Source organism: Eurypyga helias, unplaced genomic scaffold, assembly GCF_000690775.1.
Source record: "Eurypyga helias isolate BGI_N326 unplaced genomic scaffold, ASM69077v1 scaffold1886, whole genome shotgun sequence".
NCBI lineage: Eukaryota > Metazoa > Chordata > Aves > Eurypygiformes > Eurypygidae > Eurypyga > Eurypyga helias.
The window spans coordinates 208905-226550 of NW_010257008.1; the positions used below are offsets into that span (position 1 = coordinate 208905).

A 17646-nucleotide genomic window follows, 5' to 3' on the forward strand; every position below is an offset into this window, starting at 1 on the left:
CAAACATAGTCATTGGTTGATCCTTGCATTTACACTACTAAAAGCTGCTTCTTTAGTACACTGAATGATGCCACCTCAAGTAAAATTGCTTTCCTTTGTTGCTACATAAATGTGTAGCTTCAGTGTGTTTCCTTTTTCACAACTTTAACTTTTCAGAGTATTTTTTTCAGAAATATCCAACATATTTATTTCTTTAAATAACTGCAATATTACTCTTATATTTGTTACAGTAACAGTTTCTTAATGCACAGAACTGAAACAAGTATATACTTAAAATTATGATAAAGTGTACTATTTGTATACCAAAATATGATTATATCAGTAAAAGCTAGAAGTAAATATTTTATAATTTCCAGCAGAGTATTTCTATTTAAATTGTCCAGTATTTACATTACTATTCTAGTAATATGAGCCAAAATTATACTGAATATTTCTGGTAAAAAATGGTCTGCCTCAAGAACTTCACTCTGTAAAAGAATTAATGGGTAGAGGATGCATTTTGGTGGTCTTTTTTATCTATGTTGTAAGCCACTCTGGTTTGGAACTGACATTAATATGCATCTGAAGATAGATACCGGTGTAATCAATCTTAGGAACTTTAAAGCTAATATGAAGTAAAAATAATGACTACTAGGGCATCTGTTACTTCTAAAGACCTTTCTGGAAGGTAAATGGAACAGTACCTTTCCCCCTGATTTAATAGTTGCATATAGTCATGAACATTAGCTGCTTGTGCTTGTTCATATGCATAAATAAAGGTGCTGGAAATCAGCTCTCCACATGCAAATGCGATTAAAAACATGTATTAGCATTACAGTCCCAGTCTCTTAAGGGGAGATTTCACCTTGGGAAAATAATGTATTGAATCTTCTTCCAGGAAAACCTGAAACTGACAAATAAGAGAAAAGGCTTTTAAATGTATTTTCAGTGTTAAGAGTTTGCTGGGTTGTCACATTCAGTACCTTTTCAGATTTTACCTCTTTCTGGGTTGTATATTCATTTTATGCACAGTTAGTGCCACTGCACATGGAAACCAGCATGTAGATGACACTTTGTTTGCACTCAGGTGATAGTTTGGGTGTCTAATTTATAGTACTTGTTTGCAGAAATGTAATGCCACAAACAGATGTGGCTTAATGTATCCTAGTGAACCTCTAATATTTGGTTTATTTCAGACAGTCTAAAGACATACTGTTTTCCTTAATGGGCTGCTTTTGCTTTCCATCCATCACACCTGCAGATTTAGCTCTCCTATTATTTCTTACTTGTGAGATCCAGTTATTTAGAATGGAAATTTGATATGGTTAATTTTACAAAGATATTAATAGTTTTTCATTATGGTTTTCATGAAGAATTGTGTCAGTAGGCCCTAGCAGGTCCAAAAGGAATGCATGGATCTTTAGTCATGCTCTTAATATAGCTGACAAGCTGCTTTTAAATTGATATAGTACAGTATTTGCAACTAAGTGTAAAGGTCACTAGGTCAGAGAAAGTGTATCAACTGGGAATTATATTTGAATATAGGAGCAAGTCAGTCAATATTTTGGGTGTATTCTCTTGTCTTTTGTTTCTTTCAGTGGTTCTGCAGCCATGTATGTGCCATTTAGAGACCTTTATGATAATTTGATATTTTGTACTTAATATCCTAGTAAAATACACACATAAAGTTCATGTTATCAGAAGGAACAGATATTGCTAATGCCTGGAAAAATAATAGTCTGTGTATTTTTTCAGACCTTTTTTTAAATTAAAATATGTCTCCTTGTACAAAAAGGTTAATTTCTGTCTTGCAAAGTGTATGCAGATGAGGAAAGAGCAGTCTGATGTTATTGGAAATTCATGAACTATATCTACATAGAAAGTTCATCATCTTGTTTTCCTGCTCTTGAAGGAGAACAGCTAGAAACGACAGCACATATTGAAATGAAATCTCAGAGATTCACATGTGCCTAACAATGTTAAATCATTTTGCTTTCTCCACAGGATTTTAAGACAGTGCTGTCTTTCCCCCAGTACCCAGGGGAGTTTCTGCACCCTGTGGTATATGCATGTACTGCAGTTATGTTGTTGTGCCTGTTTGCTTCCATTATCACCTACATTGTCCACCACAGGTAAGAATTCAGTTTTAAGCACTTTTGTTAAACGGTCAGAATTATGCTGAGGTACTTTTTCTAGCCCTCACTGAAAAGATAAATTCAAACTATCTGAATTACTGTTGGATAATAATATCAGCAATGTGATTTACTCACACCAGAGAAATCAAAAAAGGTTGTCAGCCTTTCTGAAGCTTTTCCCAAGCTGTATCTTTCCGGAGACATATGTCTAAATGGTCTACACACTGTTCCTAAGACTTCTAAATTGATAATTCAATATAAAACCATGAGCACTATCAAATTGCTTTCAGGCAAATTCCAGTCGAGCAGCACTTTGGAAATCTGCACTGATGGTATTGGCCTCCAAGATAAAGTTTGGTTGAAAGACCCATAACTATCATTGGATAAAAGAGACTTTCTTTGACTTCTAAATCTTTTTGGTTTTAGAAAACTTGTGTTTTCCTTTATATGAAAGATTTATATAAATGCCATTTTAACTACATATTTCTGTTAAAGACCATTAGCAATTTAAAAGAGTAGGAATGTATTGTACCGTAGAAGCTGCTAAATATTAATTAAGTGAACCTAATGCAATGACTTCTGATCTTCAGCTTCCATTTAATCCTTTAGAGATGTCTTGTTAAGTTCTGCATAGCTGAGGCTATGCAATAAGCCCTTTGCTTTTATTACTATACTTTAAATGCTTGATTTGATGGAGGAAACTTTGAATCAGTAGGCTCTTTACAAATTTTACCATTGATTTTGCCTTTTCATCATTGACTTCAGTGCTGTATAAATCAGATGCTGTCCTGATTTTATAGATTGCGAAGTAGGTATTCAAGAATCAGAAAATTTAATTCTATCATATTAAGCATTTTTTTCTAAATTGTAACTTTCATAAGAGATATGTTGTTGTTTAATTTTATAATGTGATTTTTCAACAGCACAATCCGAATAAGTAGAAAAGGATGGCACATGCTTCTCAACTTTTGTTTCCATACTGCTCTGACATTTGCTGTTTTTGCTGGTGGAATAAATCGCATTAAATATCCAATTATATGTCAAGCTGTAAGTATCTGCCTTAGTAACTTTTACTAATAGAATGAAAACCTAAAGCTGTATCTTCTAACATAATATTGCTAGATCCCTTTCTTTTCATATATTGTTCCTGGATCTTAAATTCTTCCGAGTAAGTCATTGTTATAAGCATGTTTTTAAAGGCCAGCGCTGGGAGTGTTCAGTGTCACCTGAATTTCTGTTTTGAGAGGCTGACCAATGCATTAACTTCTCTGCAACTCATATTCCCTTATTTTAAAACAAATCCCTAAAAATCATATTTCTCTGTTCTATAGGATAGTTGAAAACTATAATTCCCAAATATTTTTGACCTTTCTTTGGGTTGAATGTGTGGAACTGAAATTACTGCTGCTCTTTTGTAATATATATACAGTTTTCCTGAGGGTGGCCCTGGCTTCACTGAGTGATGCCTACATATACACTTGAGCAGCTTAATGCTTATGGTGTGATTATGCCTTTTAATTATATCCGAAGCTAAGGAGACAAAGCAGACCAGTACACTTGCAATTTATGGGCCCCTGATTGCACTGCTGCGGGTCTATATAGTGCTGTGAGATGAATAGAGAGGGCATGGCTTCAGCTGCTCTGAATATGGAGGCTGAGTCTCTACAGTGTATAAAGACAGAAATTTCAGTCATCTTCTGTAATGCCTGATGAGGCCTTGTTACAATTTGTTTGTCCTAAATATTTCTTCATTCAAATTTTGTAGAGTGCTCTGGATCTCGTGAATGTTGATGGTATTTACCTGTAGTAAAGCACTTCATTAAGCCAGCATTCTCCCATATATTTTGCCTGTCACAAATCTGGTTCTTCTGATTGGCTCAAATGGGTGTAAACTGCAAGAGTCACCAGCCAACAGCAGAGTCACTGCAAAACTTGCAGAACTAGTGTAAGAGTTATCCCTCTAATTTTCAGTGAGATGCTTTGGAAGCCTTTTGTGTATACTTGTTTATGACCATCGATAAACAGTACATATGCTTCTGTAAGCACCTGTAATGTTCTACATGTGAAGTCTACCTATGTACATTACATGGTATTCATTTAAATGACACAGTTGTCCACTAGATGATTCTGAGATAAATATCTCTCAATATCTAGTGTATTGTGTGATAATTAACCTGTGAGTCCTAGAAAATTGAAATATTGCTTACCATTGTCTTTAGCTGCATTTTGCAAGTGAGGGTAGCAGATTAGTTTGTAGGGCAGCCATGGCCATGTAATTACATGATCACAAATGACCATCTGTTGTTACAATCATTGCGTGGTTATTTACTTTGCAGATTGCATGGTAGCAATGCAGTCTTAACAGCAATAATGAAAAATTGATTGAGATAAATGACTTATTAATAATCTGTTATGAGTAATACATAAACTACAGGGGTGTCTTCATAAAATGCATTATCAGTGACAGCTGTTTCTTGCTATGCTATAGGGCCAGATTCTGAGCTGCTGAGAAGCACAAACAGAGAAACTGAATGGAAGCATTCAAATAATCAGTTTCATAAAGCTATTTATGTACCTGACACAATGCTATATCAACAGACAATAACAGCAACAGTTGTAGTATAGGAAAGACACAAGACACACACAGCCCTCTTGTCCCTGGTAAAAAATGTCAGATGTCATTATCTGGAGCCAATGGATGCAACAGCCCAAACAATCTAAACCAAGACTTCTATAGCTGGTAACAGAGGCTGAACAAATGTTCACTCCCAGAACAGTATACCCTAGCACAGACACTTTCTTGCCTACTGACAGCAGTGTTTTTCAGAATTCTGTGAATCTTTGATAACACTGAGGAGGTTACTCTGTGAATTAATATTCAGAGTGAGAAAGCTAGGAGGTAGGGAGGTCAGACCTACTAATGGTTTCCTGAGAAGCTCATGTATTTTAACATTTCCCATAGCTTGTGTAAGTGGTGATGGAGTGGATAGCACTTCTTTTCTCCTGCTTATGGTATATAGCAATTCTTTGAATCACTTAGTCTAATGGAAGGTATATTCATATAGCTGTTTTGGGCTTGTGTGTCCCTCAAGTCTGAGTTTTGTCTTTTTCTCTTCTTTTTTTCCCCCCAGTTCTAGAAAAAAAAATATATTAGGATTTAAAAATATATTTGTGAAAATATTACTGCTTCAAGCAGCACTAAAATATTAGTTATACTTCATGTGTAACACCATCAGTGTCGCTATAGCACTGGTATCTTTCCATCTGCTACAATTCAAAACACAGCTTTGCCCCACAGCAATGTGATTTGCATGGTTTCCTGAGTGCACAGGGGAAGATTCCAAGTGCAAGCATTTTCTGTCCTAATCACTGAAATGTGGTGTCAAAGCCAGTGAACCTCCACCGTTCTTATTGTAATTATCCCTTTCACACAACTTTCACACAGATTTCGCTGCAAACATCCTTACACAAGTGAAATAATAGATGGAGTTAATATTTATCCTTCATAATTAACCAAAAAGAGTTGTTCTAAAATAACTTCATTTGGATCATCTTCTCCTCTAAATGAGGTGACCCAGGCTAATTTTAACTAGCAGGATATAATGCCTTGGAAATGGAACCATTTTCCATGATAGATAGCTGCAAGTACCTTCGTATCCCCTTGAAGGAAAAGTAATTACACCAAAAAATGTGTTTTCAGAGATAGTAAGATATTTATTTTTATCTAGAATCTAAAAATCAAAAACTCCCTTTTAAACCTGCATGCCTATTTCAGAAAGGATTATGTATAGACAGTCTCACTTGTGTATGGGCTATGCAATCCTTATGATTTATAAAGAAAATTGATGTTAGAGTGCTGGTCTGGAAGAGTTGATTGCTTCTTCACAGGTTTCCTGTGTGAATGAGGCTATATCTACACACTGTTTACATTACCCATTAGTCTCTTTCTGGGTATCACTGAATGCTGCCTGTTGGTGTAGAATAGAGTCTTGAGTTTATAGCAAAATCTTTCACGCAACACAAAGGTTGTGCTATGAACAGTAGAATGGGATTAATCAGGGCCAGTACACTAGCCAGAAAGGTGCTTGAGCCAGTGGATGACGTAGTCAGCCCCTTCCATCTCCCGGACTTAAGGTTTCAGATTACTTTCCTTCAAAGGGCAGAAGGAGACTTACTCTTTTCATGTAAGGAATGATGGAAGGAGACACAACTGTAGCTGGATCCCACCCCGTGTGTGGGAGGCATTGATTATGTACCATCAGTCTGAAAGATTTCAGTCTCATGACTCCTACATGGGAGCATGATAGCCATGAGGCTATTGATGCAGGGGATGAAATAGTCAGTTCAAGGTGTTGAAGCATGAAGAAAAGGCTTAGGGGCACAAGACTTGAGGAGTCAGAAAAGTTAGGGAGTTAGACAGAATCATAATTTGTTATCCTAATGGCCAGTCACTGAATGGCATGATCACATCAATCATGTCTCCAAGAACCTCCTATGTGGTTTATCAAATAAAAACTTTCATGTAAAATTTGGTAAGGCTCAGATCTTCCTTCTCCCTGATGAGTGTCATAAGTGAAGCTGCTTGTGAATTCTTTTCTGTAGGGCAGTAAATCAGCAAGAAAGGTGAAGCCTGCTCCATAGTAGCCAGTAGCATAGTAGTTAGTATACTACGCTTGGAAGTCTGAAATTTAGATTTGGATCCTGTTAAACTAAGGACATCCTAGAGGTACACACTGCATCTCGGGTAGGAACTGTAGATACAAAAATATTATAGGAAGAGAAGGAAAAGAGCAGTTCTTTCTGCTCTAGCTAATTTTTTTTTTTTTTTTTTTTAAAGAATGGGTGTAAAATTAATGTACTGGAATCAAGTTTGCTGGTTAGGCTGTCTCAAGCAAAGAATGTTATTTAAGAGTTCTTGAGTGGTCTTTTGTGAGAAAAGTACTGCATTGTTCAGTTCTGCTGAGACAGGAACAGAGCTAGTTGTATGCACAAGCAAGATTGTAGGTGGCTGGAAACTTTACTAGCAGCCACCTATGACTGCTAAAGACTGCACACTATTGAGTTAGATGTGCATGTTGAAGATTGTCCTTCCTGGTCTCAGGTACCTGATTGGTGGGTCTCAACTTCTTGCTCTAAACAGGGTTGTTCTAAGGCTAAATAAGTTCTAAGGCTAAATAAGGCTAAGTTCATTAAATATTCACATCCAATGGTGTCCTAGTCCACAGAGAAATTCCTGAATCCCTTCACCGCACTGAAAAGAATCACCTTCAGAACAGGATTAATACTTTAATTGGAATGTCAGTGCATATACATATCCTCCTTTAAATAGAACTGACTGAGGAAGAACAATCTTAACTGAATTATGATTACAATTGGAAAAAAAAAAGTAAAACTAGGGGAAAACAAAGAAAGTTGTATGCAAGTTAAAGCTGATCAAGAGAACTTTTTGTGCCAAAGTGCTTTGCATAAATGTGTGTCTGGTCATTACCATGGTAACTGCATGGTATGGAGCTTAAGTTAGCTCTAGGGTACTCAAATCTATTGAAGAAGCACATACAGACAACATCTTCTGGCCATAGAAAGGTATTCTTCTATTTGGTAGGCTGGTGCTTATTCCCAAACATAAGAGTTCTAAGAATACAGGACATGGACAAAATGAGTCCAAGGAAACAAGAGATTTTTCACCATGTAACTGCAGTTATTAAATAGCTTTAGGTGCAATGCTGTCTTCAGTGCATATTCTGACAGTTCTTTCTGTACCATTTGACCTGTCAGTGGAAAAACTTCTTATGAATAAGGGTCATCACTTTAATATATTCAATCACAATCCTTTGTTCTGTGTGGAAAACTTGACCCTTCCCACACAATTTTATATGAAATACAAAAGTTATACTTGTAGTGAAAATAATTTCAAGTGAACATGTGAATATTTAATTTGTATTTATTGATTGGCCTCTTAAGTTTTACAGAGGCACAAATCCAGTAACAAGATATACACAGGTAAATTTGTACCCTGGACCTTTAGTGCATAAACCTAAGCTTTATATTTGCTAACAGAGCTAAGTGAGAGTTTACTGAACAAAACTATCTTTGTCCCATTCTCCTTTCTGTTGAGCCTTGTCTTTCCCCTTCCATGTTATGAGCTAGTATCTCGTGTATTCTAGCATAGGGCTCAGATGTATTCCTAGTTTGAGAGCTAGAAAGAGGTAGTCCCGCTGGAGGGGAGAAAAGGTTATGCAGCCACAGCCTAAGTCCAACAGTGAGGGAAATCCATCCCTGTGGCCTGACTGATGTCAGTGTGGAGATTTGGGGAAGGAAGATGCAGAGCAAAGCCCACCACTTTGAAACAGTGAATTTTCAAGATGAGGCATACCAAACATTTCTTTACTAATTATTATTAGTGGATGAGTAAGAGCAAAAATTCAAATCCAGAAAGCATATTTTGTGATGGGAAGTGAGAAAAAAAAAGCATCACCACACAGATAAAAGGGGTACCCTTTCCTTTGGAGTTTAGCATCACACCTCAGTGCACCCTTCAAATTCCACATTTTTGTTATGTCATATATTTTTTTATCTCCAAATTGTCACCATTGTAAAATCTGTCAGTCATGAGGAGGTCCTGTATCATCAGGATATATCCTGTTTTCCTTTAGCAAGAAATGCAAATGGATTTTTTTTTGAGAGAGAGAGAGAAAGAGACATATTATTAAAGAGTTACCACAGAAGATGATAAAATTTCTGCCTCTTGTTCATGTTTGTTCTATTTGTCCATATATCAGAAGGAACTAAGTTGCTGAACTATGAGCACCTGTGGAGAAAAGTAATGTCAGTAAGGTGTGGTACAGCAATGATGATTTCAGTTTAGTTCAGTTGCCTCCTTGAAATTTCACTAAAATTGTTTTACTGAACTACTTTTAGATATCTCATCCACTTAAGTGGCTGACAATTTCTATATATGTGGCCAATAATTTCTGTATACGTGGCCATATATGTTGTCTAAAATTTCATATGTAGGTGTCTTCTCACAGGGAATGCATCCCAACTTTCATATTCTTACAGACGTTTTGGCATACTTGTGTAGAATGATTACAGAATATATAGTAGAAGTGCTATGCTGAAATGAGAAAGAGGCAATGAACCAAATCTCTAGAGTTTTACCAGTTGTTTCTCATGGTTCCCACCTCCTTTTTCTTCCTCTTTCTCCTTCTCCTTTTCTCCTTGCTGCCTTACTCCTTCACTCCCCCGGCCCAGCTCATAGAAATATTCACTGCGTCCTACAGAAATGCTGTAAGCTGCATATGAACTAAGTCCAGACAGCACTAGCCACTGAATTGGCAATGTCTGCCAACTGATGGTACAAAGTTGTCTCATTCTCTTATTTCTGCTTCTTTTACCTCAAGCGACAACAGATATGAAGGCTTTATACTGCCTTGCCTAATGTGTCAGACAAGTCCCAGAGAAAATTACAAAGGGTTTTCTGTTGATATTTGCTGCTATCTTCAAGTTTTGTGCTATATTAATAGATATAAACAAAATTAATGGAATTTTTTTCTTTACCCATCAATTATTTTGTTTTAACTTGGGCAAAAATGAACACTGGTTCAAATAAATCATTATAATAGATTTGTGTTAGCTTTATTCAGCAATTCTCTGTATTCTTTAAACATTTATGTGCTTTCCAATTATAGCAATATTTTACTTGTCACTGCAAAATGTCAGGTTATTGCTTCAAAGGTAACCTCATTTTATATAATCAGATGGAGACTTAGCTGATGTAATAAAGCATCGGAGACTGGATAAAATTCCAATTACTGTTTCCATAGTAATGAATAACAATTACTATCATAACAAAGATGTTAGTAGATTAGAGGTGTACTTTATTTAGTACTTTATTTTACTTTCAATGATAAACACACCAGTTTCTTGGAGGCAAAATTATAACAACACTATTGAGAGTTTGTTTTTCCTTTTAAAGGAGTATGCCAAGATCTGTCATTTAATTTTAAAAATTGTCTGGCCAAGTTTATGATTTCCTTAAAATATGTCTGAAAGCGATCTGGTTTTAGGCAAATAGCACTGATCCCATTACAAGAAGTCAACCTTGGCTGTATGCAGTTGAGAAGGAACTACAGCAGGATACTCCTGAAAAGTGAAAGGAAATAGTAGTGCGATAACAAGCAAAAATGCTGACCTCTCATTAATATTTAAATTATATTGCCATCAGCTAACAAAGCTTGCAACACAAACTAAGTTTCTCATCCCTTTAAATCCAGATGTAAAAAGTTGTCATTAATCAGGTTCTTCAAAACCAATTTCTTTACAGTCTTGGTTTCATAAAATACCATCTGGTATCACAGATATTATCTATGATAGCTTAAATAACAGATTCCATCTGCTTTTCAAAATTGTTTTCCCTCATTAGAAATAACCAGAAAGAAAATCATGCACTTAGAAATTCAGTTTAAAAAAAATCTGTTCCCTTGTACACTTCTGCAATAAGATTCTTCTAAAACTTTTGTTTTACTGATTCATTTACTGACTTGTTCAACTGTCCATTATTTTTTTAGGTTGGCATAGTACTACATTATTCTACACTCTCTACTATGCTATGGATTGGAGTAACTGCCAGGAATATTTATAAGCAAGTCACAAAAAAACCTCAGCCATGCCAAAACAGTGACCAACCTTCTTATCCAAAGCAGCCTCTACTCAGGTATGGAATATCAGCTATATGTTTTATTTTTCTGCATTCCTAAAACATATAAAATTTAAACAAACTGTCACTTTTATTCCTTTATTCTTTACTTTTGATATACTATAAATAGGACCCATAAAGAATTGAATCACTTAAGTGTATATAAAAATCTGAATATTTGTTGTATGCTAATAGTTTACTCAGGAGATGGAAATATGCAGAACTGGTGCTGGCTAGATTCAGGTACTGTTATCTGAACAGGAACAGTTTGAATGTTTCTGTTGCTTTCTTATGGGGGAAAAAAACCTGTCCTGCTTCTGGGCTAAGGCATTATTTAATCATCAGAAACTACGCTATGACAACTTTCCCTTTACCCTTATCTGTTCTGTTGTAAATCTTGCCCGCGCTTGTACTGATTGCCTAGTAACCTGATAGCAAACTTCCTCATTGCACATCAGACATCTGATGCTATTACAGGAGCAACTGAAAGTCTAGACTCCCTATCAGCCTTCTAGATGGAGCAGACTAACGTGTCTCTGACAGTAGGAATTTTAACCAGATGCCCGTGATGCAGAAACTTCAAACCAAAATAGTCAGTCTGCATAGGGTGAAAAAAAAAAAGACACCCCCCCAAAAAAAAACACACCCACAAAAAAAACCCACAAACAAACAAAACCAACCAAACAAACAAAGAAGCCACCAACCATCTTACCACAAACTGGGATTTTTGACCAAAGGCATGAGAAGATGGATTCATCTTTTTTGACTTTGGCTATCAAAAAGTTAGGTATTAGCCAAAGTTATCTAGTGTCCCTGTAGAGATTTTGGAGTGAGACTGAAACAGAGAGGAACTTCCAGAGAACAATTCCTCCCTTCTGTCTTGGACGTCTGTGCAAGAACAGGATGAATTGCCTTATGGAGGTGTCGCTCTTTCCCCACAATCCTGGAAAAACCTGAATGGTCATTTTAGACTACGGACTTTGGTTTTATAGTGAAGAACAATAAATACAAATTCTACTTTTTATGGCTGTGCTGTGAGAAATGCTGATTAGTGCATTTTTTAAACAGACATAGCTTATTTTATTTTAAACACAAAATGTTTTTTAAGTAGCATTGCGAGGTTCTCACAGCTTGTTAAAGGTCTATAGGAAGACAAATTGTGTTTTGCTATCTGATTCTGCTGAGCGAAATCTTTATTAATGTGATTAGTTTTCTGCTTTTTAAAACATTTTCTTTCCAGAGATGAAATTGATTAAAGTTAACATAAATTTAGGTAGCAAAGAGAAGAAGAGCCATGTTGAACATTAGCTTTGTTAGGTGTTTAGCTAGAGGATGTACTTTTGCTGAGAGTGCCTGATGTTGCTAATCCATGATTTACTACAGCATTCTTCACTGATGAGAATTTCACTCTTTCAGTTACTAGCTCATGGCAAAATGAATACTTGCCAATTTTCAAATGCTGTAGTGTGGCTATTAAGAAAGAAAATTGTTACAGGTTACATAGACCCAGTGTAGTGTATATTCTTCAAATCTTATCTGAGTTGGAAAGCAATAGACAATCAGGTTACAGAACAGATTAATTAGAATCTTTGTTGTGCCAGTCACGTTGAGGTTCTCAGACAGCAAAAATAAACAGTAGACGTTTTAACTTTAGTAATAGAAATTATAAACCTCCTTTTAGCTGTAGGAGAAGATGAGTATAATTGTTTAATAGCTAAGTTATTTTTCCCACTCAGAGCACCATATGTCCTAGAGACAGAGGCACTGAAATGTCGTAATATGATTTCATAATGGTTAGTACTAGATTCAAAGTAGTAATGATCAATTTCATTTCATGTAGAAAATGGGCATAGTATATGGAAAATTAAAAATACCTTTGAGCAAGAAAAGAAAATGCCAAACTCATAATTAGTAATTGTTGTTCTTTTAGAATGATAATGATAATTTTTATGGGTATTTTAACTTTCCTGGTTTTAATAAAATTAGAATCAGAATTATTCTGTATCATAATGTTTCCATTAAATCCATTTAAGGTACTTAGTGTAGTAATTTATAAGAAATTTTTTAATTAGGCAGTGTTGTATCTATACACTGATGCCAGCCTTTATTTATATTGTTCCACAGGTACATAAGAGAGAACATCAAAGTTTGTCTGGTTTTGGGTGAGGAACTGTTAATTTTTGTCTCCATTTGACACCATTAGATAGCTAAATGATATAAAGTTTGTTCAAATGGAGACTGAGTTAAGCTTTTTTATATGTCAGGACCATCAGTGCTAGAGAGCATATAACATGGTCTGCAAGACACTCTTAAAGAAGAGGTAGTTTGTCATTAATCCTTGTCTGTAGACATAGATTGACTTGTGCTCAGGTTTTGTTGAACATAAATATATGAACGTGTTTGTCAAGAACTGTACACTTTGCTGTTCTCTGTTGTTCTTTTCTGGCAGTGGATGTGTATGATAGACTGGGTTTCCAGTTCATATATTAGTGTTTTTGTATTCCTTATGAATATGAGGAATTGCTATATGAGACATAAGGATAGCTTTTGTGAGTCAGTAAGCAGGGACTACTGCCAGAAATCAATACATAGTTCTATGACATGGAATTTACCAAGAAATTATAAAAATTCTCACCACATTTTTTTCAAGAAGCTTTATCCACTCTAAAAAGTAGCTGAAATAGTGAAAATAAACACCAAAATATCTAAAAGGAGACCTTACCTGTTAGTAGAAAAGGATGTTTCCTTGTAACAGTTGCTTCAGTTTCTCTGCATGCTATCTGCTTATTCATTTACAGAAGTAAGACAAATGAGGTACACTTGATCTTTTCCTCCTAGTTTTTCTCGAGCTGTGGCAAGATGCATCTAATGATGTGAAATTGTAGTTCTCTATAGCTGTCTCTCTTCTAGATACAGTGTTCAAAACTGAAATCTTTTTGCAGTGTAATTTTACTGATACTTGTCCTTCATGGCAACATGATTTTGAATTTTGCCTCTTTTCATATATTAATCATATATTATACAATAGGTTCTATATGTTATACATTGCACACTATTTATATTATTATCTATACTACACATGATATGTGTGTTATCTGTTAATTATAGATTTAAAGCTCTCGGGGCCTATCACTTTGACTGTAACAATTCTGACATTTTTCACTAAATGTGCCTGGATGCTAATGAGGTGGATCAAATTAATGCATCATTGAATTTTGTATATTGAAATGCTGAACCCTAGCACTTCAACAGATAATGAAATTACTTCCTGTAAAATATACTCTCTGGCACTCTTAATAGAAATAAATAATTCTATCTGTTCATTCTCTGTGGACATTTGTTAAACCTGGCAGAGTTTGGCGTCTGACTCATCTGAAGTCAGATTTTGCCTGACAGAGAGTCATGCAAGTTTCAGCTATTACTTGCAATTTACAAAACTTCTCATCAACCCAAACTGTGGCACAGGTAGCATTAGTTTTTATAGCTGAAACGTGCATGTATTTTTCATGTGATGCTCTGTGCACACACAGTTTGAGACAGGATTGCAGACCAAGCAGAAAATATTTCTGAAAAATAGTGTTAAAACCATTCCTTTCTGAAAAGACAGAAAAAAATTAGACTACTGTCATTTTTCATTATAACTTCTAAGCACAATTTCACTATTAACATTTGAAATAAAAAATAAATAAGCTGCCAGCTGGGCCAGAGATTGGTGCTAAGGACGAATAATTGTTACCTTTTATCTCAGGGTTAGGTACAAATATGTCTCCTAATTTCCTCCATCGTCTTTTATTCAATTAACAAGGTAACTAATATATCAAACTTCAAATTGCTGAGAGTTTTATATCCTATATCTGTCATGAAAAAACATCAATATGCATAAATAACGTTGCAGAATCAACTGCAAAGTGGCTAACAGGCGATGTCACTGTCTCTGCTGAACTCCATCTTGTTTATTATGCAATTGTCTTGATCAGGTTTCTAAACGATTCTTACTAAAGCTGGGGGGCTTCTACAAAAGTACCTCATGTAGTGCCTTTAGAAAAATTGTGCATCTAGTTGTAGTAGGAATTTAGGAATGGATTGTGTGTCCTTCCCTTTGGATTCAAAGTACTAGGCTTAGTACTAGGGCTATTAAAAATGAACATAGAGAATTTTGGGAGGATCATAACTCAGGTAAATTAAATGAGTTTTCAGCAGCACACTCAGACCACCTACAGTCAATACCACAGGCTTCAATTCCATTCTTTTATCATTTTCAACTTTACATAATTTTAAAAGTTAAGAATTGTTTGTAGAATAAGAAAGCTATTTGCATATTTCTTATATTTTGAAATGTCTTACCTGCTTTACAGAAACTGTCCTTTAACTTGCACACAGAACAGACCTAGAAATAATAGCTGAGAACTGAAGTGGTTCAGTTGAACTGCAATATCTGCTAATGGATGTGTGTGTGCATATATGTGGGTCTGCTGTTCTATATTGTATATGGGCATCCTCTATACACTTCCAGAGTACAGAGTGATGTGTTGGAAGTAGCAACAGCAGGGCTCTTCCTTGTGGGCTATATTTGTGGTGTAGCGATGACTAACAACTTACACCCTGATCACACTGATGTGCAAGATGCGACAGCGCTCCACTTGCATCCTCCCCCTCTCCTGTGAATGTGGCAGCAGCTCTTCACAGTTGTCCTCTGGTTCCTTATGTCCATCAATTACCTAAACATTAATCAGTAGTACGCAGCTAAACAGTAGCTAAGTATCTTTGTGACACTGAATTATGTTAAATTCTTTCACTGCAAAAATACTAAACTTTCAAATCCAGGAAAACCCTCTCCTTGGGTTTGTGTCAACCAATCCTGCGATGAGCCTCTTCCCTTGCAGTGAGGAGATTTTACAGGCTTTCATGATACCGCAGGGGCCATGGCATCTGCTTAGTGTTTTGCTCACAGTGTTAACCCTGCTTGTCTCAGGATGAACCTTTAGATGCCTGATCTGAATTCTGACAAGCTGGAAACCAACTCATGGGCACGAATGGATCTACTGCTATGTATTCCTGCCTTTGCCTAACTGCAGGTCCTGAGAGAGCCTGGCTGGAAGTGTTGTGACTCCCGTCACAAATTGATGGTGTGACAATTTTTACTGAAGAAGTTACAAATATAACAGGCTGTTTCCTGCATTTGAGGTGCACACAACAATATTCACGATGTCATTGAATATTGGCACGTGATGTTTCAGCACCATAATGGAGGTATTAAAAACACTCCAGTTACGAAGACTAAGGAGTTCTTATATTTAGTTTTTTTAAGAATTATGATGTCCTTTACCAGAGAAAAACCCTGGAATAAAAAGAACTAATGGTGTCTAATATTTGTGAGGTTGAAAGGGTCTTCAGAAAATGATCTTTGTTACTCGGCAGGTCTAGAAAATTTCCCCTATCAGTTAGAACAAGATGGCTATAATTTATTGCAGCATGATAGCACTGTAATGGGGGATCAAAATTTGACGATGATGATAAATTCTCTATGAAATGTCAAGTTTGCCAAATATGTCATGTCATTTTCTTGGCCATATTCTTTTCTGGATCTTCAGTGTGAATCACATGAAGCGACTTAATTTACATTCTGCAGACACAGACATTCCTTGTCCCCTTGACACCAGCAGCTCTGAAATGCAGTTAAGTTCTAGTGCATTTTTCATTAGCACTGGCTCTTGTGAATTCATGTCTTCTAGTATCAAACAATGATTGAGAGAGAGGGAGAGAGAAAGAGGTCAGATGAAAAGCATCAATTAGAGTCCATTGTTTTCTCCTTTATGGTATGCCCTTAAATATTAATTCTTCTAATCTTGATCCATGAAAGCCCATTTTTCCTTCCCACATTGAACACACCAAAACTCCTCTATAAAGTTTAAATTTTGGCCTGATTATCCCAAGGGATTATCTGCCTTTTCCTTAACAACTCTTTATACTTTGTGTGTGTTAAAAAAAATAAGAAATGCCACAGCAAAGAATTCTCAGAAGCCCTGAGGAGATCTCTGTCGTTCACTCTTCACTATTGGCATAGACATAGTCATTGCAGAGTAGGTAAAAGTGATACCTCCCTGTGACTAAGCTTGTCACCACTTGGATGACCCATGGTACAGTAAGCCAGCTTTCTCACTGAAAAGATGCTGTAGCATGCTAAAGGGAGTTCGCTATAATTTAAATATTCAGTTGCAAATAAACAAATAGAAGAATTGTAATGCTGGGATCAGAAAGACCAGGAAGATGACCAGAAAGATTCTGCCACCTACAGTATAAAAGCTAGTGATATCAAAAAAAGAGAAGCCTAAGAACAAAACAAGCAGTTTAAGTCTGTTCGTCATGAATGAGATGGAGAGAGAGGGTTGCAGAACCTAAAGGTGTTTGGAAGTTGGTTTGATACTTTAGGAACACATTGATATTACAAGGTATTTAACCTGATCACTCTTAGAAGGCTGAGATATGGTCAGATGGAATCATTGATTATAGCCAGAGCCACATTGCTAGCTAGCAATGTAACTGAAAGAAGTAGTGGAAAATGATGACAAGGGAAAAATTTTCATGAATTCTTATTCAATTTCAGCCTGAAGGTAAATGCATTTCCATCCTATGGGGAAAAATTATCTTAGGTCAAAGAAAATGTTTAATTCAGCTTTGAATAAATTGTTTCACACAGGAACATTTTCAGTTTAAAAAAAAAATATTAAGGACATTCACAGTAGCAATATATTGTCAGTGGTACCCTGGGAAAGGTGTTGCACATTGCATAGGCCATGTAAATATTCATAGCAGAATTCAAATCTGGCCTGAATGCAA

The 17646-nt window shown here is 35.9% G+C and overlaps 1 protein-coding gene across 1 annotated transcript in view; it reads left to right on the forward strand.

Moving 5' to 3' along the window:
• The window catches only part of LOC104511287 (probable G-protein coupled receptor 125), a 183816-nt gene extending 169749 nt beyond the window's left edge, over positions 1-14067 (forward strand). Inside the window, exons 14-17 of the mRNA XM_010153843.1 lie at positions 1984-2111; positions 3038-3161; positions 10682-10827; positions 13918-14067. Coding sequence (XP_010152145.1) covers positions 1984-2111; positions 3038-3161; positions 10682-10827; positions 13918-13975 — 456 coding nt within the window. The 3' untranslated portion in view covers positions 13976-14067. The remainder of the gene's footprint in view (positions 1-1983; positions 2112-3037; positions 3162-10681; positions 10828-13917) is intronic.
• Positions 14068-17646: the final 3579 nt, after the last annotated feature.